The sequence below is a fragment of the Conger conger genome, chromosome 1 (genome assembly GCF_963514075.1).
Source record: "Conger conger chromosome 1, fConCon1.1, whole genome shotgun sequence".
NCBI lineage: Eukaryota > Metazoa > Chordata > Actinopteri > Anguilliformes > Congridae > Conger > Conger conger.
In genome coordinates, this window is record NC_083760.1 from 35,829,010 (window position 1) to 35,847,381 (window position 18,372).

General features: G+C 41.6%; 1 protein-coding gene across 2 annotated transcripts; it reads right to left on the reverse strand.

The window, feature by feature from the left end:
• Positions 1 to 203: 203 nt before the first annotated feature.
• On the reverse strand, positions 204 to 18,346 carry vsnl1b (visinin-like 1b). Of its 2 annotated transcripts, none has more exons than XM_061240967.1 (4): positions 18,044 to 18,346; positions 5,159 to 5,325; positions 2,388 to 2,603; positions 204 to 1,700 (listed from the first exon to the last, which is right to left on the reverse strand). In XM_061240967.1, exons 2-4 carry the CDS (start codon positions 5,318 to 5,320, stop codon positions 1,503 to 1,505), a joined length of 576 nt encoding a protein of 191 aa, XP_061096951.1. In that variant the 5' UTR covers positions 5,321 to 5,325; positions 18,044 to 18,346; the 3' UTR covers positions 204 to 1,502. The 2 variants fall into 2 exon arrangements, with proteins under 2 accessions (XP_061096951.1, XP_061096952.1); XM_061240968.1 differs by lacking the exon at positions 18,044 to 18,346 and adding an exon at positions 17,712 to 17,987.
• Positions 18,347 to 18,372: the final 26 nt, after the last annotated feature.

Consider the following 18,372-nt stretch of genomic DNA (forward strand, 5'->3'; position numbering starts at 1 on the left):
TCCCTGAAGTTTAACTGACTTGGTATTACACTGTAATGATTAAGTGTTCCCTTAATTGTTTTGAGCAGTGTATTTGATATTGTATTGCATGTACTTCACAACACATCCAAGTTTCTCTAAGTCATTCTCCACATGATACACAATTTCTCTCTTGACAAGATTAAGGACAGACACTGTTCACTCAGAAATGGACACCTTCAGAAAACAGCTCATAGATGTTTTATTACGTCAAACAACAACAGTGCAGCCAGATCACCAAGGAGCACAATGCATGCTATAAATATTTTAAAGAATGTTGCAAATTGTTATATTTGTTTGTATTTGGTACGCTAGAATACACACTGAATATTCAATACAAACATTTAATAGGGAAAGATATTAATCTGCTATTAATTCTACAAACAGGATGGCGCTGTATTTTATATACTGCAATCTGACATTGTTCAACAACATGTGCTTTTACTGTGATTTCAGTCTGACAAGAGATTAATTCATGTTTTACACAATGCTTGACTGTCCTCCTTTTCCTTTTCCACATAAACTGGGAGACTTAACAGAGAATATCATTTTAACAGTGCCTAACCCCGATATATAACTTATGGACATTGAGGGAAAATTACATGGCATATTCGAAAGAAGAATGTGCAGGACTTTTTAAAATATGGGATTAAGTCATATCTTGTTCTAAAATAAATGAAATTTAGAAAGCCATATTTGGGTGTTATTTGGTGTCTACAAATTGAGCTTAATCACATTTAAAATATCCTGAAATAGGCCACACTGTCCTGATCAAAGATAACACTGGGCTCACAAAATTTCAAACATAGACTTAGTAGCATAGATAGAGTACTATTTATAAGGAAGCATGCTACCACATGTAGTAGAATAATGAACCACAAATATGCATCCCATAACATTACAATACTGTTGAGGTTTGATAAGGCTTTGTTCTGATGGGATTAGAATAGCACAAAATGAGGGGACGTTTTTTTTTTTTAAGGCTGGACTTACAGGCATGCACGTAAACTATACTTCTATTCCACAGAACAAGCACATTCTGGTTTAGCTTGCAGATAATTCAAATCTCTGAAGAATGGGTTAATAGTTTAAACTACAACAAGAATTTTTGTTTTTTCGCGACATAAATAAGTTATCGCTAGTGTGAGCAAAAAACATGGAACAAAAAGTAATTATCTCATGCACAAGCTACTGGGAATTCTATGGAGTGTATACAACACATTTTTTCCAGGAATTTTTTAATTATACATTTCCATATAGATATATACAGTACATATATAAAGAATATTGAATTTTTTCAGCAAATTACATTCTCATGCATACAAGTCTTTCAAACACAGGAAGCAAGTCCATTGAAAGGTAGTCCCAAGCAATTATTGTCTTCGTAGTTTTTTGTTTTGTTTTTTTCTGTGGAAATAGCTGCAGACTGAATGGGACGTTAAACCCCTGTGAAGTCTAGAGCTTGCTGACAATCGGTTGCTTGTTCACTTCTGCATGTCACACTGGAGGAGTAATACAATGGATGGGTCACTCCTCGCGGCCTCTTTGAACTCGTCCAGTGAGATCTGGTCATCGTTGTTCTTGTCCATCTTGCTGAAGATCCTGTCCACTCGTTGTTCTGGGGTCAGCCCATCCTCGTTCATCTTCATCATAATGACTGTGCCCACCATCTTGTAAATGGCCTTCACAAAAAAAAATACAAATACCAGAAATATTATACTAAAAGCTCAACTTGACCAGACAATAGTAGTTTTGTCTCTTTCAGTATAAATTACTTTTTTGCCTTTATTTTATGTCACTTATTTAAAAAACTGCAAAGTGTTATTTTCTAACTCGTGCAGCATTCAACATATTGGATATGCAGCATGTGCAACATAATGGATTGTATTTTTTATTCTGACATCAGATTGTTCATGTTTAATTTAGAATATTTCCATTACATCTTTTGATTAAGCTATATTTTTACAACTGCGGAAATATGGCTTCATAGTAAGATAGAGCCATCTTACCGAGGACAGAAACCCATGACTACAAATTCCAGGGTACTCTGGGGTGGAGCGTGTGATACATTATTGTAACCACTGCACCACATGCTAATACCCTAAATAATATAATAATACCCAATACGAAGTGGCTCCACCCAAATACCAAGGGGTTTTGGCTTTGGTTGAGAAAATTGAGAAAGGTCTGGCATCAAATCTGGACCATGCCAATGCAGAATGTATATTTCTCAGGGATGGGAGGGCTTCAGTTGGCTGGGATGACAGTCAGAGATTGTGGACTACCCTGGCCCTGGCAGGATGGGGGTATTTGTATTCTGCTGCAGCCAGTACACAGATTATAATTTTGTTCTCTGCCAGATACTGTACCTCAATGATTTCCAGCATCTCCACTCGTGTGATTTTGCCATCGCCATCCAGGTCATACATGTTGAAGGCCCAGTTCAGTTTTTGCTCAAAGCTTCCCCGGGACGTGATGGAAAGTGCACAGATGAACTCTCTGAAGTCGATGGTGCCATCACTGTTTTTGTCAAAGGTTCTGAAGGCGTGTTCTGCAAACTTTGATGCATCACCATATGGAAAAAACTGAAACAAGAAGAGTCATGTTACCTAGCTGAAAAATACTTACTGAACCATGGAAATAAATTAAGTGTTGTTAAAACATTTCAGGGAAAGGAATGGACCTATTCTCTTTAAAATTTGTTTCCTTCCAGCTCATAGGTGATTGGCAGGCTAAATACAACTTTCCACCAAAGCAAATAATGACTGGTAGTCCTTCATGAAAGTTCTTGGTCGCATATCCCTTGCTTGCAATAATTGAGTCAAGCCTGCGACCCATTGACATCACCAAACTGTTGCATTCTTCTTTTGTGATGCTTTTCCAGGCTTTTACTGCAGCTTCTTTCAGTTGATGTTTGTTTGTTTCTGTGGGTTTTTCCCTTGAATCTCCTGTTCATGAGGTGAAATGCATGCTCAATTGGGTTAAGGTCTGGTGATTGACTTGGCCAGCGTAAAATCTTACATTTTCGCTCTAATGAAATCCTTTGTTGCGTTTGCAGTGTGTTTTGGGTCTTGCTGCATGATGAAGTTCCTCCCAATTCGTTTAGACGCATTTCTCAGTAAGTTGGCAGACAGAATGTTTGTAGTCTTCTGAATTAATCCTGTTGCTATCATCACCTGCTGAGTCACATCATCAATAAAGATTAGTGAGCCCACTCCAGAAGCAGCCATGCAAACCCAGGCCATGACACTTCCTCCACCATGCCGAACAGATGAGCTTGTATATTTTGGATCATGAGCAGATCCCTCCTTTCTCCACTCTTTGGCCCTTCCATCACTTAGCAGTTAATCTTGGTCTCATCAGCCCATCAAACTTATCATGGCTCATATAAGTACTTCTTTGCAAACTGTAATCTCGCCTTTGGATTCTAACTAGGAAAAGGAACCACCGGCGTCTGCAGTAGCTTGCCCTAGTTCCGGGTCCACCGCCCAGTCTCAGGAGAGCTGTTGGAGGCAATTGCCTCGCCGGCCTGTCCATGGCCAACAGCCTCAGCAGCAAGCATTCCATGCCAGGGTCCCCCACAACCTGCTCCGTGGATCCTCCAGGCCAGGGTCTCTCCTATGCCTTAGCTCTGCCACTTTGGCCTCTGGACGAGGGCCTTCCCCTTGGGTATTTCACCCTGGCGGTGGCCTGTGACATGCGGGGGCACCTTCCTGTCACCTCATTAATGCTTCCTACTGGCGCTTGAAGCTAGGAGGAGGGGGGGTATGTGATGCCTGGAAGGGAAAGTAGGGTGCTGTCCACCAGGTGGCAACATCGGCCCCTCATGCAGGTACGGTCACAGCTGTGATTCATTGCAATCACGCTAGTTGTGGCCAATTACCTCGTTATGAGGGCTACGAGAGGCCTGTGTATTTCAGTTGAGGGAGAGTTGATTTTGGGAGCTGTTCTGTGGACTCTGTAGCAGGGCTGCTGACAATGAAAATTGTTGTTTGCTTTTTTCTCTTACCCCCCTTGTGATGATTTGAGGTTGCCAGATTGGCATTTTTACTTTGGTTGTGTATTGTACTCAGTTCTTCTTTAATAAATGGCTACAAGCCAACATTTCCTATGGTTTTCTGTTCCTGTTCACCATGTGGTGCCGAGGCCCTCCCCAGCCTGGTGCTACAGTACAAACTGTAACCTGGCCATCCTTTTTTTACTGTTAACTTGAGCTTTGCACTTTGCAGTGTAGCCTCGGTTGTTCTATTTGTCTTCTGTGGACAGTAATCAGTGACAACCCAGGTGTTTGGGGGATTTTCTTAATTATGATGAGAATTCATGAGTCAACTGTAGAGGTCTTCCTTGGTCGACTAGTCCCTTTGCTACTACTTAATGGTGCCCCAAACAGTCGATTATGTGACCATTTTGAAATCTGATCAAATGTATCAACAGGAAATGGCCTAAAGATTTACTTATTAGTCCCATTGATGGCAATTTTGAAAACATTCCATTTCAGCTGGTTTTCTAATGTCAAAACTGACCTTCAGAACCATTTCAGATGATACAAATGTGTTATGATAGAATTTGATTGGGAAGTTGATCGTCGAACAATGTGCATTTCAGAAGTGTCATCCATAAAGTAATGGCGTCACATGCATAACACTGGTATTTCCTCATAAAAATCGAGACAAAAATATTTTTATGTTCAGCCATGCTTTCTACCTTACATGGATATCAAACTTAGACTGTTTTTAGAAAGTCTATAGTCTCCCTAAAATACCTGTCTTTTTGCATCACATCCATAACAAAAGTAATTTGTCATATTTTTTCAGACTTGTTTCTGATATTTTTTTTTAAAGATTTTTTTGGCCCTTCCACTTTTTGGCATCCAAGTGGGTGCTATGAGAATATGCATATATTATGAGAATACTACAATGAGAATATAACATTTTCAACATTTCATAATCTAAGAAAAGTAATTATTCTGAGGGATTTTGTTTTGAGTCCAAATGTCACATCCATAACAGTGGAATTGCCCCTAAACAAATTGAATTGAATTGAATTGTCAGAATTGGTGATTGAAAACACCTGGTAGCTTTGGCCACCACGGGGGTTTGTGAAGCCTTGCTCACCCCTCCAGCGGTTAAGACACGCCCACCTTGACGTAGAGCTGCTGGAACTCATCCAGGTTGAGTCTGCCACTGGGGCAGTCCTTCAGGAAGCCCTTGTACCACTGCTTCAGCTCATGCTCATTGAACTCTGTGTTTTTCACCAGGTCCGACATCACCTCAGGGGTCAGCTTGCTGTTCTGTTTCCCCATGATCTCTGCAGGGAAGCAAACAGGGAAACCATGTTTCATTTATATTTAAACCAGCATAAAATAGCTTTTTTCTGTTTGCTTTATTTTCATGTGTTTCACTACTCAAAGCTTAAACAACTGTCATGTTGGGAGACAGACACCAATGAAGGGAAGGATCTATATCACATGCTGCCACTCGTATCATGGGATTGATTATATTTCTCAATCAGTCAAATCACAAACATTCAATTAATTGAAAATTACCGTAATATGCTGCGTGGATCTTTCAATCATTTTAATTTCAATTAATCTTATGAATTGTCCGACAGAAAATGGAATTATCTTCAATCCTGAAAGATTATTGATTCTGTGGAAGCAGAATTTTTCCAAAGGCACAAATAATAATATTAACCACACACACATACAATCAGTGACCACTATATTAGTTACACCTTCCCAGCAGGGTTGGCGAAGGGGGGGGCAGCACCCCCCCTCTTGGCGAGACATTCCCCCAGATCATAATGCAAAATGTTAAGCCGTTATTATTATAAACTAGGGACTTCCTTTGCATTCCGTCAAACACTATAGGAACAGACTTGGCATTGCCAACACACACATGCCTACAACAGTGGACATTAAAGCAGTAGGCTACTGAATGAATTATGAGAAGAGCTTTCTATATTTTTTTTAGCTTCAAGAGATGTGTGGAAACATTGTACAAATATATCCTGCAAGAAGACAGTGTGAAGATGTAGCCTAATGTTGCTAGTGAAAAACGAAGTGCTATCAGTGGAAAACCTGTATGAAACCTGAATTAAATCCTGTAATCTTTATCGGATGGCCGTTAAATAATGAGTTAGGCCGTAGGCTAATTCTACATGACTTCAGCAGTGTTTTGAAGATAAAAATAAAAATACATTTGTACCAACATTTCATGTTTCATCTATAAGCCGACACATTTTAACAATGAACAATTGCTAAATGCTAGGAGACAATGAAGTTTCTCTAGCCAATGGAATATTGAGTTTTTGGAATGCAGGATATTTCAAAATCTGTGTTTTACACAAATTAATCTGCATTCTGATAAAAATAGCCTAACTACGCTATTTGTGCCATAATAAGCCCACAATGTATGTATAGCATGCCCTCGCACAGGAATAAAATAATGAGTGATACAAATACAACTTTAAAAGGCCAAAAATTACAAACATAAATAGCCTGTTATCATGCAAGACGGCATACTTAATTATCACAATGTAGTAACACATAGTGTCCTTTTTATCCTCTGGAGGTAATTTTTTTCTTTTGTATTTTTTTGTTGGATGTAAAATAAGTTGGATGTCGCCATGCTAGCTAAGAGGCCGCCTTTCTTTTTCTCTATATTTTTATAAAAGAGGAGCCACTCTAAGCCATAAAAGGTGGTGTGCATTCAATATTGATATATACTGATATTTTAGCTTTCAAAAAATACTCGCCACTTTATTTTGAACAACGTCATCACCCGTACCTTATGGAAACACAAGGCAGGTAGCAGAAATCAGGCATCGCGAGGCTCTTTACTAGCAGGAAAGTATATATTTTTAAAATTAACACTGCATTATATAATGCATATCTTGCATTGATGCTAACTGTTCTTTGGTTAATAAAACATATTGTAGCATTTTAAGGACATCTCCACAGGACAGGGGTGAAGGTATCTCAATCAACCGTTCAAAGAAGACAGAGAGCAATAATATGGAGGCTATACAAGAAGATGAAAACCATTCATCAGGAGTCAGAATCGGAAGGCGAGATTTGCAAAGAAGTACAAAAGTTCTGGAACAAAGATTAACCTGTGGAGAAAGAGGGGATCTCATGATCCAAAACATATGAGCTCATCTGTGAAGCACGATGGAGGACGTGTCAGCGTCAATGTATTCAGCATATTGCAAAAACAAATTGGCTTTGCTGTTCCAGTACTTTTCGAGGGGACTGTACAACAGGTTGCATTTAAACTCAGAAATCAGAAATTAATCTGCAAGGTCTCGGACATTCACTTGACACAGCTACTGTAAACTATTAGGCTACTTTTGGTGTTTTAGCTTTTCAGGAAACAGAATATGAAGAAGTTTTTGTTGTGGGCAAAACCTGTGACACAAGTCCAGCCTGCTACAACATATTGTAGCGTGGCGGGGTTCCACCATGAAACTGACAGACCAGGAATTGAATGCCCAATGCTTTTATTAGCAGGAAACACATGATCAAGCAGTTCAGGTGTCAACACAGACAAACTTTTAATGGCGGTTGGGCCAATAGCCCCCAAACTCCACACAGGGTAACATGCAGTTTTCACATACAGTGCATCCGGAAAGTATTCACAGCGCTTCACTTTTCCCACATTTTGTTATGTTACAGCCTTATTCCAAAATTGAATAAATTCAATTCCGAGGAATCGCCACCTTAACGTGGTGGAGGGGTTTGTGTGTCCCGGTGATCCTGGGAGCTAGGTTGTCGGGGGCACTGTTAGCCCCCAGTAGGGTCTCCCAAGGCAAATTGGTCCCGGGGGAGGGGCTAGACTAAGAGCGATTCAAAGACTCCATGATACGACCACACAATGACCCAGTTACCTCGCCCGGAAAAGGGAAACCGGGGCCCCCTGCTGGAGCCAGACCCGGGAGGGGAGCTCGTCGGCGAGCGTCTGGTGGCCGGGCCTTATCCCATGGGGCCCGGCCGGGCACAGCCCAAACTGGTCACGCGGGGTCGCCACCCTGTGGGCTCACCACCTGCAGGGGTCGGCATCAGAGTTGGGTGCTTTGCCCAACGGGCAGTAGGCAAAGGCGGCGATCCGGGCGTGCTGATCCTCGGCGTCGCAGACTGGTTCTGGGGACGTGGAACGTCACCTCTCTGGTGGGGAAGGAACCGGAGCTAGTGCGGGAGGTGGAGCGGTACCAACTACATATAGCTGGGCTCACCTCCACGCACAGTACTGGTTCCGGAACCAAACTCCTGGAGAGGGGCTGGACTCTGTTCTTTTCTGGAGTTGCTCAAGGTGAGAGGCGCCAGGCTGGTGTGGGGATACTAACAAGCCACCGGCTGAGCGCCACCGTGTTGGAGTTCCACCCGGGGAACGAGAGGGTTGCCTCTCTGCGACTAAGTGTCGCTGGGGGGAAAGCTCTGACTGTCATTTGTGCTTATGCACCAAACGGCAGTTCAGAGTATCCGGCCTTCTTGGAGTCACTGGGCGGCATCCTGGAAAGGGTGCCACCCGGAGACTCCATAGTTCTGCTGGGCGACTTCAACGCTCACGTGGATGGACGTCATGGATTGTCAATAACAAACACCATGTTCGAGCATAGGGTAGCTCATAAGTGTACTTGGTACCAGAGCACCTTAGGCCAAAGATCGATGATCGACTTTGTGGTCGTATCATCAGACCTGCGGCCGTATGTCTTGGACACTCGGGTGAAGAGAGGAGCAGAGCTGTAAACTGATCACCACCTGGTGGTGAGTTGGATCAAGTGGCCGGGAAGGCTGCCAGACAGACCTGGTAAACCCAAACATGTAGTGAGGGTGAACTGGGAACGTCTGGCGGAGGACCCTGTTCGCGAGGTCTTCAACTCCCACCTCCGGAGGAACTTCTCACGCATCCCGGGGGAAACTGAGGACATGGAGTCCGAATGGGCCATGTTCAAAGCCTCCATTGCAGAGGCGGCAGGCAGGAGCTGTGGCCAGAAGGTCATCGGTGCCTGTCGGGGCAGCAATCCAAGAACCCGCTGGTGGACACCAGTGGTGAGGGAGGCCGTCAAGCTGAAGGAGGCCTTTCGGGCTTGGCTGGCCCGGGGGTCCCCTGAAGCAGCAGACAGGTACCGGGTGGCCAGAAGGGCTGCGGCTTCGGCAGTTGCCGAAGCAAAAACCCGGGTATGGGAGGAGTTCGGGGAGGCTATGTAGAAGGACTTTCGGTTGGCCTCGAGGAAGTTCTGCACCTATATCCCTGGCGGAAGTTGCTGAGGTAGTCAAAAAGTTCCTCAGTGGCAAGTCGCCGGGTGTAGATGAGATTCGCCCTGAGATGCTGAAGGCTCTGGACATTGTTGGGCTGTCTTGGCTGACACGCCTCTTCAGTGTCGAGTGGAGGTCGGGGACAGTACCTGTAGAGTGGCAGACCGGGGTGGTGGTCCCCATTTTCAAGAAGGGGGGCCGGAGGGTGTGCTCCAATTATCGAGGTATCACACTCCTCAACCTCCCTGGGAAAGCTTACTCTAGGGTGCTGGAAAGGAGGCTCCGACCGACGGTCGAACCTCGGATTCCGGAGGAGCAATGTGGCTTCCGTCCTGGTCGTGGAACAGTGGACCAGCTCTTTACCTTGGCAGGGTTGCTCGGAGGGAGCTCGGAGTAGAGCCGCTGCTCCTTCGCGTCAAAAGGAGCCAATTGAGGTGGTTCGGGCATCTGATCAGGATGCCTCCCGGGCGCCTCCCTTTGGAGGTTTTCCGGGCTCGTCCAACTGGGCGGAGACCCCAAGGGAGACCCAGAGCCCACTGGAGAGATTATATATCTCTCCTGGCCTGGGAACGCCTCAGGATCCCCCAGGAGGAGCTAGAATGCGTTGCTGGGGAGAAGGACGCCTGGAATACCTGGCTTTGCCTACTGCCACCGCGACCCGACTCCGGATAAGCGGGTGATGATGGATGGATGGATGGATGAATAAATTCTTTTTTTTTCTCAAAATTCTACACACAACACCCCATAATGACAACATGGAAGAAGTTTTTTTTGAAATTTTTGCTAATTTATTTTAAAAAAAAAAACTAAGAAATCACATGTACATAAGTATTCACAGCCTTTGCTCAATACTTTGTTGATGCACCTTTGGCAGCAATTACAGCATCAAGTCTTTTTGGATATGATGCCACAAGCTTGGCACACCTATCTTTGGGCAGTTCCGCCCATTCCTCTTTGCAGCACCTCTCAAGCTCCATCAGGTTGGATGGGGAGTGTCGGTGCACAGCCATTTTCAGATCTCTCCAGAGATGTTCAATCGGATTCAAGTCTGGGCTCTGGCTGGGCCACTCAAGGACATTCACAGAGTTGTCCTGAAGCCACTCCTTTGATATCTTGGCTGTGTGCTTAGGGTCGTTGTCCTGCTGAAAGATGAACCGTCGCCTCAGTCTGAGGTCAAGAGCGCTCTGGAGCAGGTTTTCATCCAGGATGTCTCTGTACATTGTTGCATTCATCTTTCCCTCAATCCTGACTAGTCTCCCAGTTCCTGCCACTGAAAAACATCCCCACAGCATGAGGCTGCCACCACCATGCTTCACTGTAGGGATGGTATTGGCCAGGTGATGAGCAGTGCCTGGTTTCCTCCAAACATGACGCCTGGCATTCACGCCAAAGAGTTCAATCTTTGTCTCATCAGACCAGAGAATTTTGTTTCTCATGGTCTGAGAGTCCTTCAGGTGCCTTTTGGCAAACTCCAGACGGGCTGCTATGTGCCTTTTACTAAGGAGTGGCTTCCGTCTGGTCACTCTACCATACAGGCCTGATTGGTGGATTGCTGCAGAGATGGTTGTCCTTCTGGAAGGTTCTCCTCTCTCCACAGAGGAACACTGGAGCTCTGACAGAGTGACCATCGGGTTCTTGGTCACCACTAAGGCCCTTCTCCCCTGATTGCTCAATTTAGACGGGTGGCCAGCTCTAGGAAGAGTCCTAGTGGTTCCAAACTTCTTCCATTTATGGATGATGGAGGCCACTGTGCTCATTGGGACCTTCAAAGCAGCAGAAATCTTTCTGTACCCTTCCCCAGATTTGTGCCTCGAGACAATCCTGTCTCGGAGGTCTACAGACAATTCCTTTGACTTCATGCTTGGTTTGTGCTCCGACATGCACTGTCAACTGTGGGACCTTATATAGACAGGTGTGTGCCTTTCCAAATCATGTCCAATCAACTGAATTTACCACAGGTGGACTCCAATTAAGCTGTAGAACCATCTCAAGGTTGATCAGTGGAAACAGGATGCACCTGAGCTCAATTTTGAGCTTCATGGCAAAGGCTGTGAATACTTATGTACATGTGATTTCTTAGTTTTTTATTTTTAATAAATTTGCAAAATTTCAAAAAATCTTCTTTCATGTTGTCATTATGGGGTGTTGTGTGTAGAATTTTGAGGAAAAAATGAATTTATTCAATTTTGGAATAAGGCTGTAACAAAGCAAAATGTGGGAAAAGTGAAGCGCTGTGAATACTTTCCGGATGCACTGTAACTGTCTCGTTCTTAAAGAATGCGGCACAACGCTTTGTTTTATCTTTCATCTCACTTTTCATATTTTCGTCAATAGCTTCGAAATTACAATTATAACACATCCCATGAGAAGTGTGTTACATGACATGGGACCTTTCAGATCAAAGCACAGCATGTAATTCATCCATTAAGCCCGTTATTAATAAAATGTATGTGTTCGCAACAATTCTTCATTTTTGTGGCTAAGACTGTTCAAGTTTATGGACCGTCTGAAAAGTGCGGTATTGACTGAAAAGTGGTTTTCAAATAAAAATGTTAATAGCTTTCTAACCACAACATTCAGAGTTTTCAAACAATGCGTTGAGGATCAGATGGACATGAACAGAAGTGCACAAATCCTGGTCCATGCAGGAGTTTGATTTTGTTAGATTTTTTCAAATATTTCATTAATTATGTTAATATTTCAATAGCTCCCAGGTCACATGACCCACTGACTCCAAACCAATTAAGCGTTATGGAACGAGATCCCGCGTGCCAATATCCACAATATATCACAGGTTCGAGTTCCATAACGCTTTTATATAACAGTTACCACATTTATCTTTCAAAATTTCACTAAAGAAAGACAAGACAAAATGTTTGTATTTTTAATGGAACTATGTTTTATTGTAAATGTTTTCTTCCACTGAACAGTAGTTTATTGGTTGCTAAACAATGGTATTGTGAATGTTAGCTCGCAATAATGTATCCCCACTCTACTATCGAAGCAACGGTACTAACGTTAGTAGGAATAATGTATCCCCACTGCATTAACATTAGCTGCTTGTTAGTTTATGTTACACTAGACGACACTGACACACACAAGTAATTTATTTTTTGTTGTTGACGCTTATTGGGACAATGCCAGATAACGTGCAGTTATTGAAATAACTCATAGAGTCATTATGAGTCTTCATTTGCGTCGCCGGAATTGGGTGGTCTTGCTGGTATTTCGATCCAAGGATGTTGCCTAAGTTGCATTTTTTTCATTCCTACTCCTTTCCAAATGTAAGGACACTTTAAACATATTTATTTATTTATTTATTTATTTATTTTACTTTGGGCCCTGCGATGGACTGGCGACCTGTCCAGGGTGTATTCCTGCCTTTCGCCCAATGTATGCTGGGATAGGCTCCAGCCCCCCTGCAACCCTATTCAGGATAAGCGGGTTCAGATAATGGATGGATGGATGGATTTTACTTTGGTAGGCTGCTAGTGGCGAGATGATGATAATGTTAAGTTACGTTCATTTTGATTACAAAGTAGATTGTCGTTATTTTAAAAGATGTGTGAACATTCCATTTAGCCATGCGTTTATTGTGGATATTGGCATGGCTGGAACTAAACTGACCGATATGACCAGACCTTGAAAGCGAACACTGATCACCTGATGACATGGTATTAGTTAAATAGTTATATCCTTAATCTACAATCACTACTCAAACTGAAAGTCAAAGAAGCCATTTTGAGACTGAGAAACAAGAATAAAAGAGACATTGGTCAAACCTGCTAAAGCAACAAAGGAGTTTTTCAAAGCTAAAAAATGGTCAGTTCTTCAGTCTCCAATCACCTGATTGGAACCCAATTGAGCATGTCCTTTCATACGCTGAAGAGAAAACTTGAAGAGACTAGCCCCCAAGCATGTCCTAAAGATGGGTGCAACAGAGGCCTTGCAGAGAATAACCAGAGAAGACACCTACCAACTGGTGATGCCCATGAATTGCAGATTCAATCATTCAATCATTGCATGCAAAAAATATACAACAAAATACTCAACATCACTATTTTCATTTAAATAACATTGCTACGTCCCAAAAGGGGACTATGTATAAACACTGCTGTCATTTCTATAATGGTGAAACCAAAATGTATAAAAATGCTCTTTATTAAAATCTGACAATATGACAGTGTATATTGCAATTTCCTTACCACTCTGGCTACACCGCACAGAACTCTGGGGAAATGGGCGATGCTAACTCTAGAATCACGGCATGCGGTATAACTTCCAAAGATATTGTAAATATTACTGGGTATTATGAATAAAATATAATTATTGATTTAAAAACAGACAGCCAACCAAACACACTAAATAAAGAGTAAACCAATTAAATAAAATTATTGTAGAAATGACTCAAATGTGACCTGCTCTATCAAAATCATATTGGAGTCATATTGACTCCAAAACATATTTTAAGTTTTAAAAACTAAATAGGAGAATGTAAGCTTTCTAACAACATCAAAGTTATCTCTCTACTCAGATTGGTGGCACTCCCATTTTATTTGGAGTGCCACCAAACCATGTTTTTTGAGAAAAACAGCTTTAAAGTTTTGTATTGAGAGATATGTGAGGCTGGGAGACTACTGACACTGGGTTAACAAAACTTTGGGGCTATAACTTGTCATCCAAGGGCAGTTCTAAAGGGGTAGCCGGTGCCACCCCTAAAATCTGATGGACCACCCCAGTGCTACCCTGCACATAGCCAGTCTGCTTTTACCAAGATACCATTTTTACCAAGACCATCTTTCCCATTTTGTTGCCTTCCAAATGTCACCAATCTGATTCACACATTATTGGCTGTTTTGTCAGTAAACCTGTTTTTATGAAGACACCGACTTTTCTGCTTGCTAGACTGCCAAACGTGTGGCAAAAAAGCTAGAATCACCAGGACTTGCTCTTGTCAGTGTGACAGGTTGAAATATTGAATAAGTTGAATGGTAACGTTATAGTTGAAATATCATTGAAATATCGTCATGAAATAATATCAAACTAGTTAGCTAGCTGACGTTAGCTCACGTTAGCTTTAGCTGACTAAATTGAAGACTACTCACTAGCTAGGAATACATTACTTGAATGCTATGTTTCTTTAATATGGCTCCCTTGTGTACTATATATATATATATATAGCCAAATCGCAAACATATCTAGTTAGTTAGCTAACGTAACTTTGTACAGATGGTTTGAAATGTGCATTTACATGATAATATTGTATTGATGCAAGTACTCAAGACAAGAATTCATTTATATAGTTTCCAAAAGCTCTTAAAAATGTAAACATTCTTTTCATGTGACATTGTGACATCGCTGTGTCTCACCCCAACTCCTCTATTGTTTTAAAAGACTCAATTTAAATAACAATTATTTTTCTTATGTCGTTGTTGAGTTTGTGTTCTCCGTATTAACTCAGAAGAAGACTAAAATGAAGTGACTGGATAAGTAACATGCATCAGAGCTGGTGAGAATATGATTTTGGACAAACCAACAATGTGTATTATTATCATTTTAATTCATTTAATTAATAATTTTAAAAATATGAAGTTAATTTGTTAGAGCACAAATCACAAATTCTTGAACAGGCTTAAACAGGGCAGCACATTATTTATTGTAATACATCTCAGGTACATCATGATGATAATACACATTCTTGCTCTGTCCAAAATCACATTCTCACCAGCTCTGATGCATGTGTTACTTAACCAGTCACTTCATGTTATTCTTCTTCTCAGACTGAAACAAGCCTGTAAATATTGGTATTATGTTGGTGTACGATGGCAGGGATTGTAGTTTGTTCGGCAGAAAACAGTCCATGACTTTAAAGGCCTGAAATATGGTCAAACAATTTGTTTTTATTCTTGGTCCATAAACATCTAATTGTCTTAGATAACAATATATGATGTAATGTATGATATACTATGTAATTCAGATTAGCCATAATTGGTGCAATTTTGAGGCTCTGTGTGCTAAAACTGGTAATGTGGCATGACAAATTGAATGGAATACTAGTCTACTGTATGTAGCATTCCATTCAATTTTCCATATGCTTAGCCCTTATTCCATGCCACATTTTTGCCACACTGCTTGTTTAAGCGCACAGCGCACTAAAGTAAGAGCTAATTTAGTGTCAATTTAGAGGAAGATAAAACCTAGGGTTTGCATAATGCATTTTTGTTTAGTGGTTTGCTTAGAGTATTTGTCTACTGAATAGCCTTAACTTTTGTAAGTCAGCTGAGAGAAGGGTCTTGATGACAAAATAGTCCCTCTTAGTCTATTTATTTGTCATTGTTAATGTCAACCAGTACATTAGCTTATCAGTAGCCTAGTAGACTAGTAATGCATAGTCTTTTTTTGTTGTTTTTTTGCACATGAAGCAATAAAAATAAAAAAACCCAGAAATAACCACAAAACATGTTTTGTGCGTGCAAAGCCAGGAGATATGGTAGCCACCCCCAGACAACCCTTGGACCCTCCTTGGCCACCCCAGTAAAGAAAGTCCTAGAACCGCCCCTGTTGTCATCTTATGTATAAACCATTAAAACTATATTTTTACCCTTAAGATTTACTCTCAACATTAAGACATACAGACCATGACAGCAGTACCATAACATGTTGCCACGAACGCAGCTGATGTGGTGGTTTGTCTGGTGAGCGGTGACTAGCCTCCAACAATGCAAATCCAGCGTGACTTTCACTTTGACATCTTGCATTTTAAAGCTTAAAGCTGGGGTAGGTGATTTTCTTTTGTAATATTTGTCTTTACATTCCGACAACGAGCAATAAACCAACTGCTCTGTAGAAAAAAATCTGATATCTGCGACTGTCCCAGGACAGATTTTCAGGGACTTCCATTTTTCATCGCTCCCGGTAGCTAACATCCAATGAGGGCAGCGCTCAGCCAGGAGGCAGCTTTGCCTGCCTATCAAAATTGTGGCGCGCGTCCCTGAGAGACTGACTGGAGAGGAGGGGGGTGGGTTTTCCGCTGCTGTATACATTACAAATATTTCTTCTTCTGCCCAGATTTTGCTTGTGCCCAAAGATCGAATACATTTTAATTATGAAAGCCAAAATATTGTTCTACAAAGTGAAGATGAAAGCCTAAAACAAATTAACAATTTTAACATCAATTTATGTGCAGTTGGCCATTGCGACTTATGACTGTTTATGATAGAATGGGTCACAAATGGTCTTGGTTAGATTTACAGGCCCAAAAAAATCTTTCTTTCTTTTTTTTCAGTGCAGTGCAACCACATATTGCTAAAATGTTGCATTTCTGGAAGCAGCTTGCACAGTTATACAATAGGATACAGTATTTTTGTATGTTTGTGCTTAATACTAGTGTAAATATCTCATTTTAAATGTCATATATGTCATCAGAGATTACAAACGTCATCGTGCATATCTGCAGTACAAAGCATTGCAAACCCTCTAGCAAACTACTAAACTGACTCATACATGTATCTTCAAGTATCTTGCTTTTTTCCGTCGTAACTATGATGCATATGCAAGTATAGATTTTTTGTATATCATTCAGTTTTTCAAAGATATTCGAATTTTTCAACTTGCGTTCTTGGTATTTGCGTGTTGCCAGCATTAAAGATGGTTTATTGACTCAAGATTAATAATTTTCTGGGCAGTATGACACTATCCAATATCCAATATTAATTCAAATTGGCAATACCACTACAGCCGCGATTATTGGTAATGTATCTGCAAATGATAGTTTGCTAAATTCGTTTAATAACCCATTTTTATTTTCAAGAATTATGGTGGGCTACAGAACCCATTGTGTAGTATCTTCGGCTTTATGCAACAGCTCGAAGATCATTTTTCATCGTTATCCAACACGGAATGACCTTGAGAAAAACACATTGGCAGCATCATTTGCTTGTATAAAAAAATTAAGAGAATTTGGTCAAAAAATCTGTCTACATTGCAATACAGATTTACCTAATGAAATCGAGGCAAAGGGTGTGTTTGATCTGTCCCAATCGATAATGTGGCTTGTATGTGTCCCTTTCCTCGTTGAACACGTAGTGGTTTTGACAAGATGTTCATTTTTTGCCCCTGGAGTAAGAGACAACATTATTAATTTGTAATATTTTAAGGATCGAGGCAACTACGTGCATACCGACATACCAGTTGAGCAGCAGCACGACGCAGCACTGCGCCGTAGTTGAAGGAATGCACATGTTCATTCTGCATGAGCTTTAATTTTAGAAACGTATTCTGGCTAAATGCCTCGCTGTACGCACACAAAACACATGGTGAATGGTCATTAAATTGTATGCTATAGCCCAGTGAAAATAGGCGGAACATGTAATTTGCACGCACAGCACAACGATTCACACCTTGCCTAAGAAAATTCGAAATAATGGAGCCTACTCACCTCTGCGTGTGGGTGTGTGGACGGATATACTTAGCCTGTGTAGTCTTATTCCCACAAGCACATCACACAAGACGAACGAACCGCAACTGTAAATTAAGCTAAACTGTGTTATGCCAGGCGGGTTACATAAACCATGCTTTCATTATTGTACAAAGCGATTTTTTTAAAATGACACCCTTCCATTCATTGCCATATAGCTCTATACTAGGCTAAGTCTTATATAACTAAATATACTGCGCTTCCACTGGTAAACCCACACGCACCACGACTAATCATACGCACAGACGGACAGAAAAAATACTTCTCCCGCAATAGGGAGCGCAACGACTTACCTTAACAGAAATAACGACGCTAATGGAGGACGGGTCTACTGTCAGTTATGGCCGGTCAGTAGCATGCGTTGGGTTTGGTAGTGCCCAAATCTGCAGACCCCGTAGAACAGGCTAATTCTAGCGTTAAAAAAAAACTAGGTCTTAAATTCAACTGCTAAACCGATACGACCATAGACCGATTCCACTCCAGTTTTTGGCTATATGACGCTACTGGAAACGGCGTCACACCGTGTGCATCACGAATTGATATAGCTCGTTGCAGTGGTTGTGTATCGCAGCGCACAACACTCCTGTTTGTGTTATTTGAGTTTGCGCGATCTGGACAAAAA

Excerpts from the sequence above, each read along its gene's own strand:
- vsnl1b (XM_061240967.1), bottom strand. The coding sequence starts at position 5,320 with ATGGGGAAACAGAACAGCAAGCTGACCCCTGAGGTGATGTCGGACCTG. Across the intron at positions 2,604-5,158 it reads TCCAGCAGCTCTACGTCAAG|TTTTTTCCATATGGTGATGC; the intron begins GTGGGCGTGTCT and ends TTCTTGTTTCAG. Across the intron at positions 1,701-2,387 it reads AGATGCTGGAAATCATTGAG|GCCATTTACAAGATGGTGGG; the intron begins GTACAGTATCTG and ends TTTTTTGTGAAG.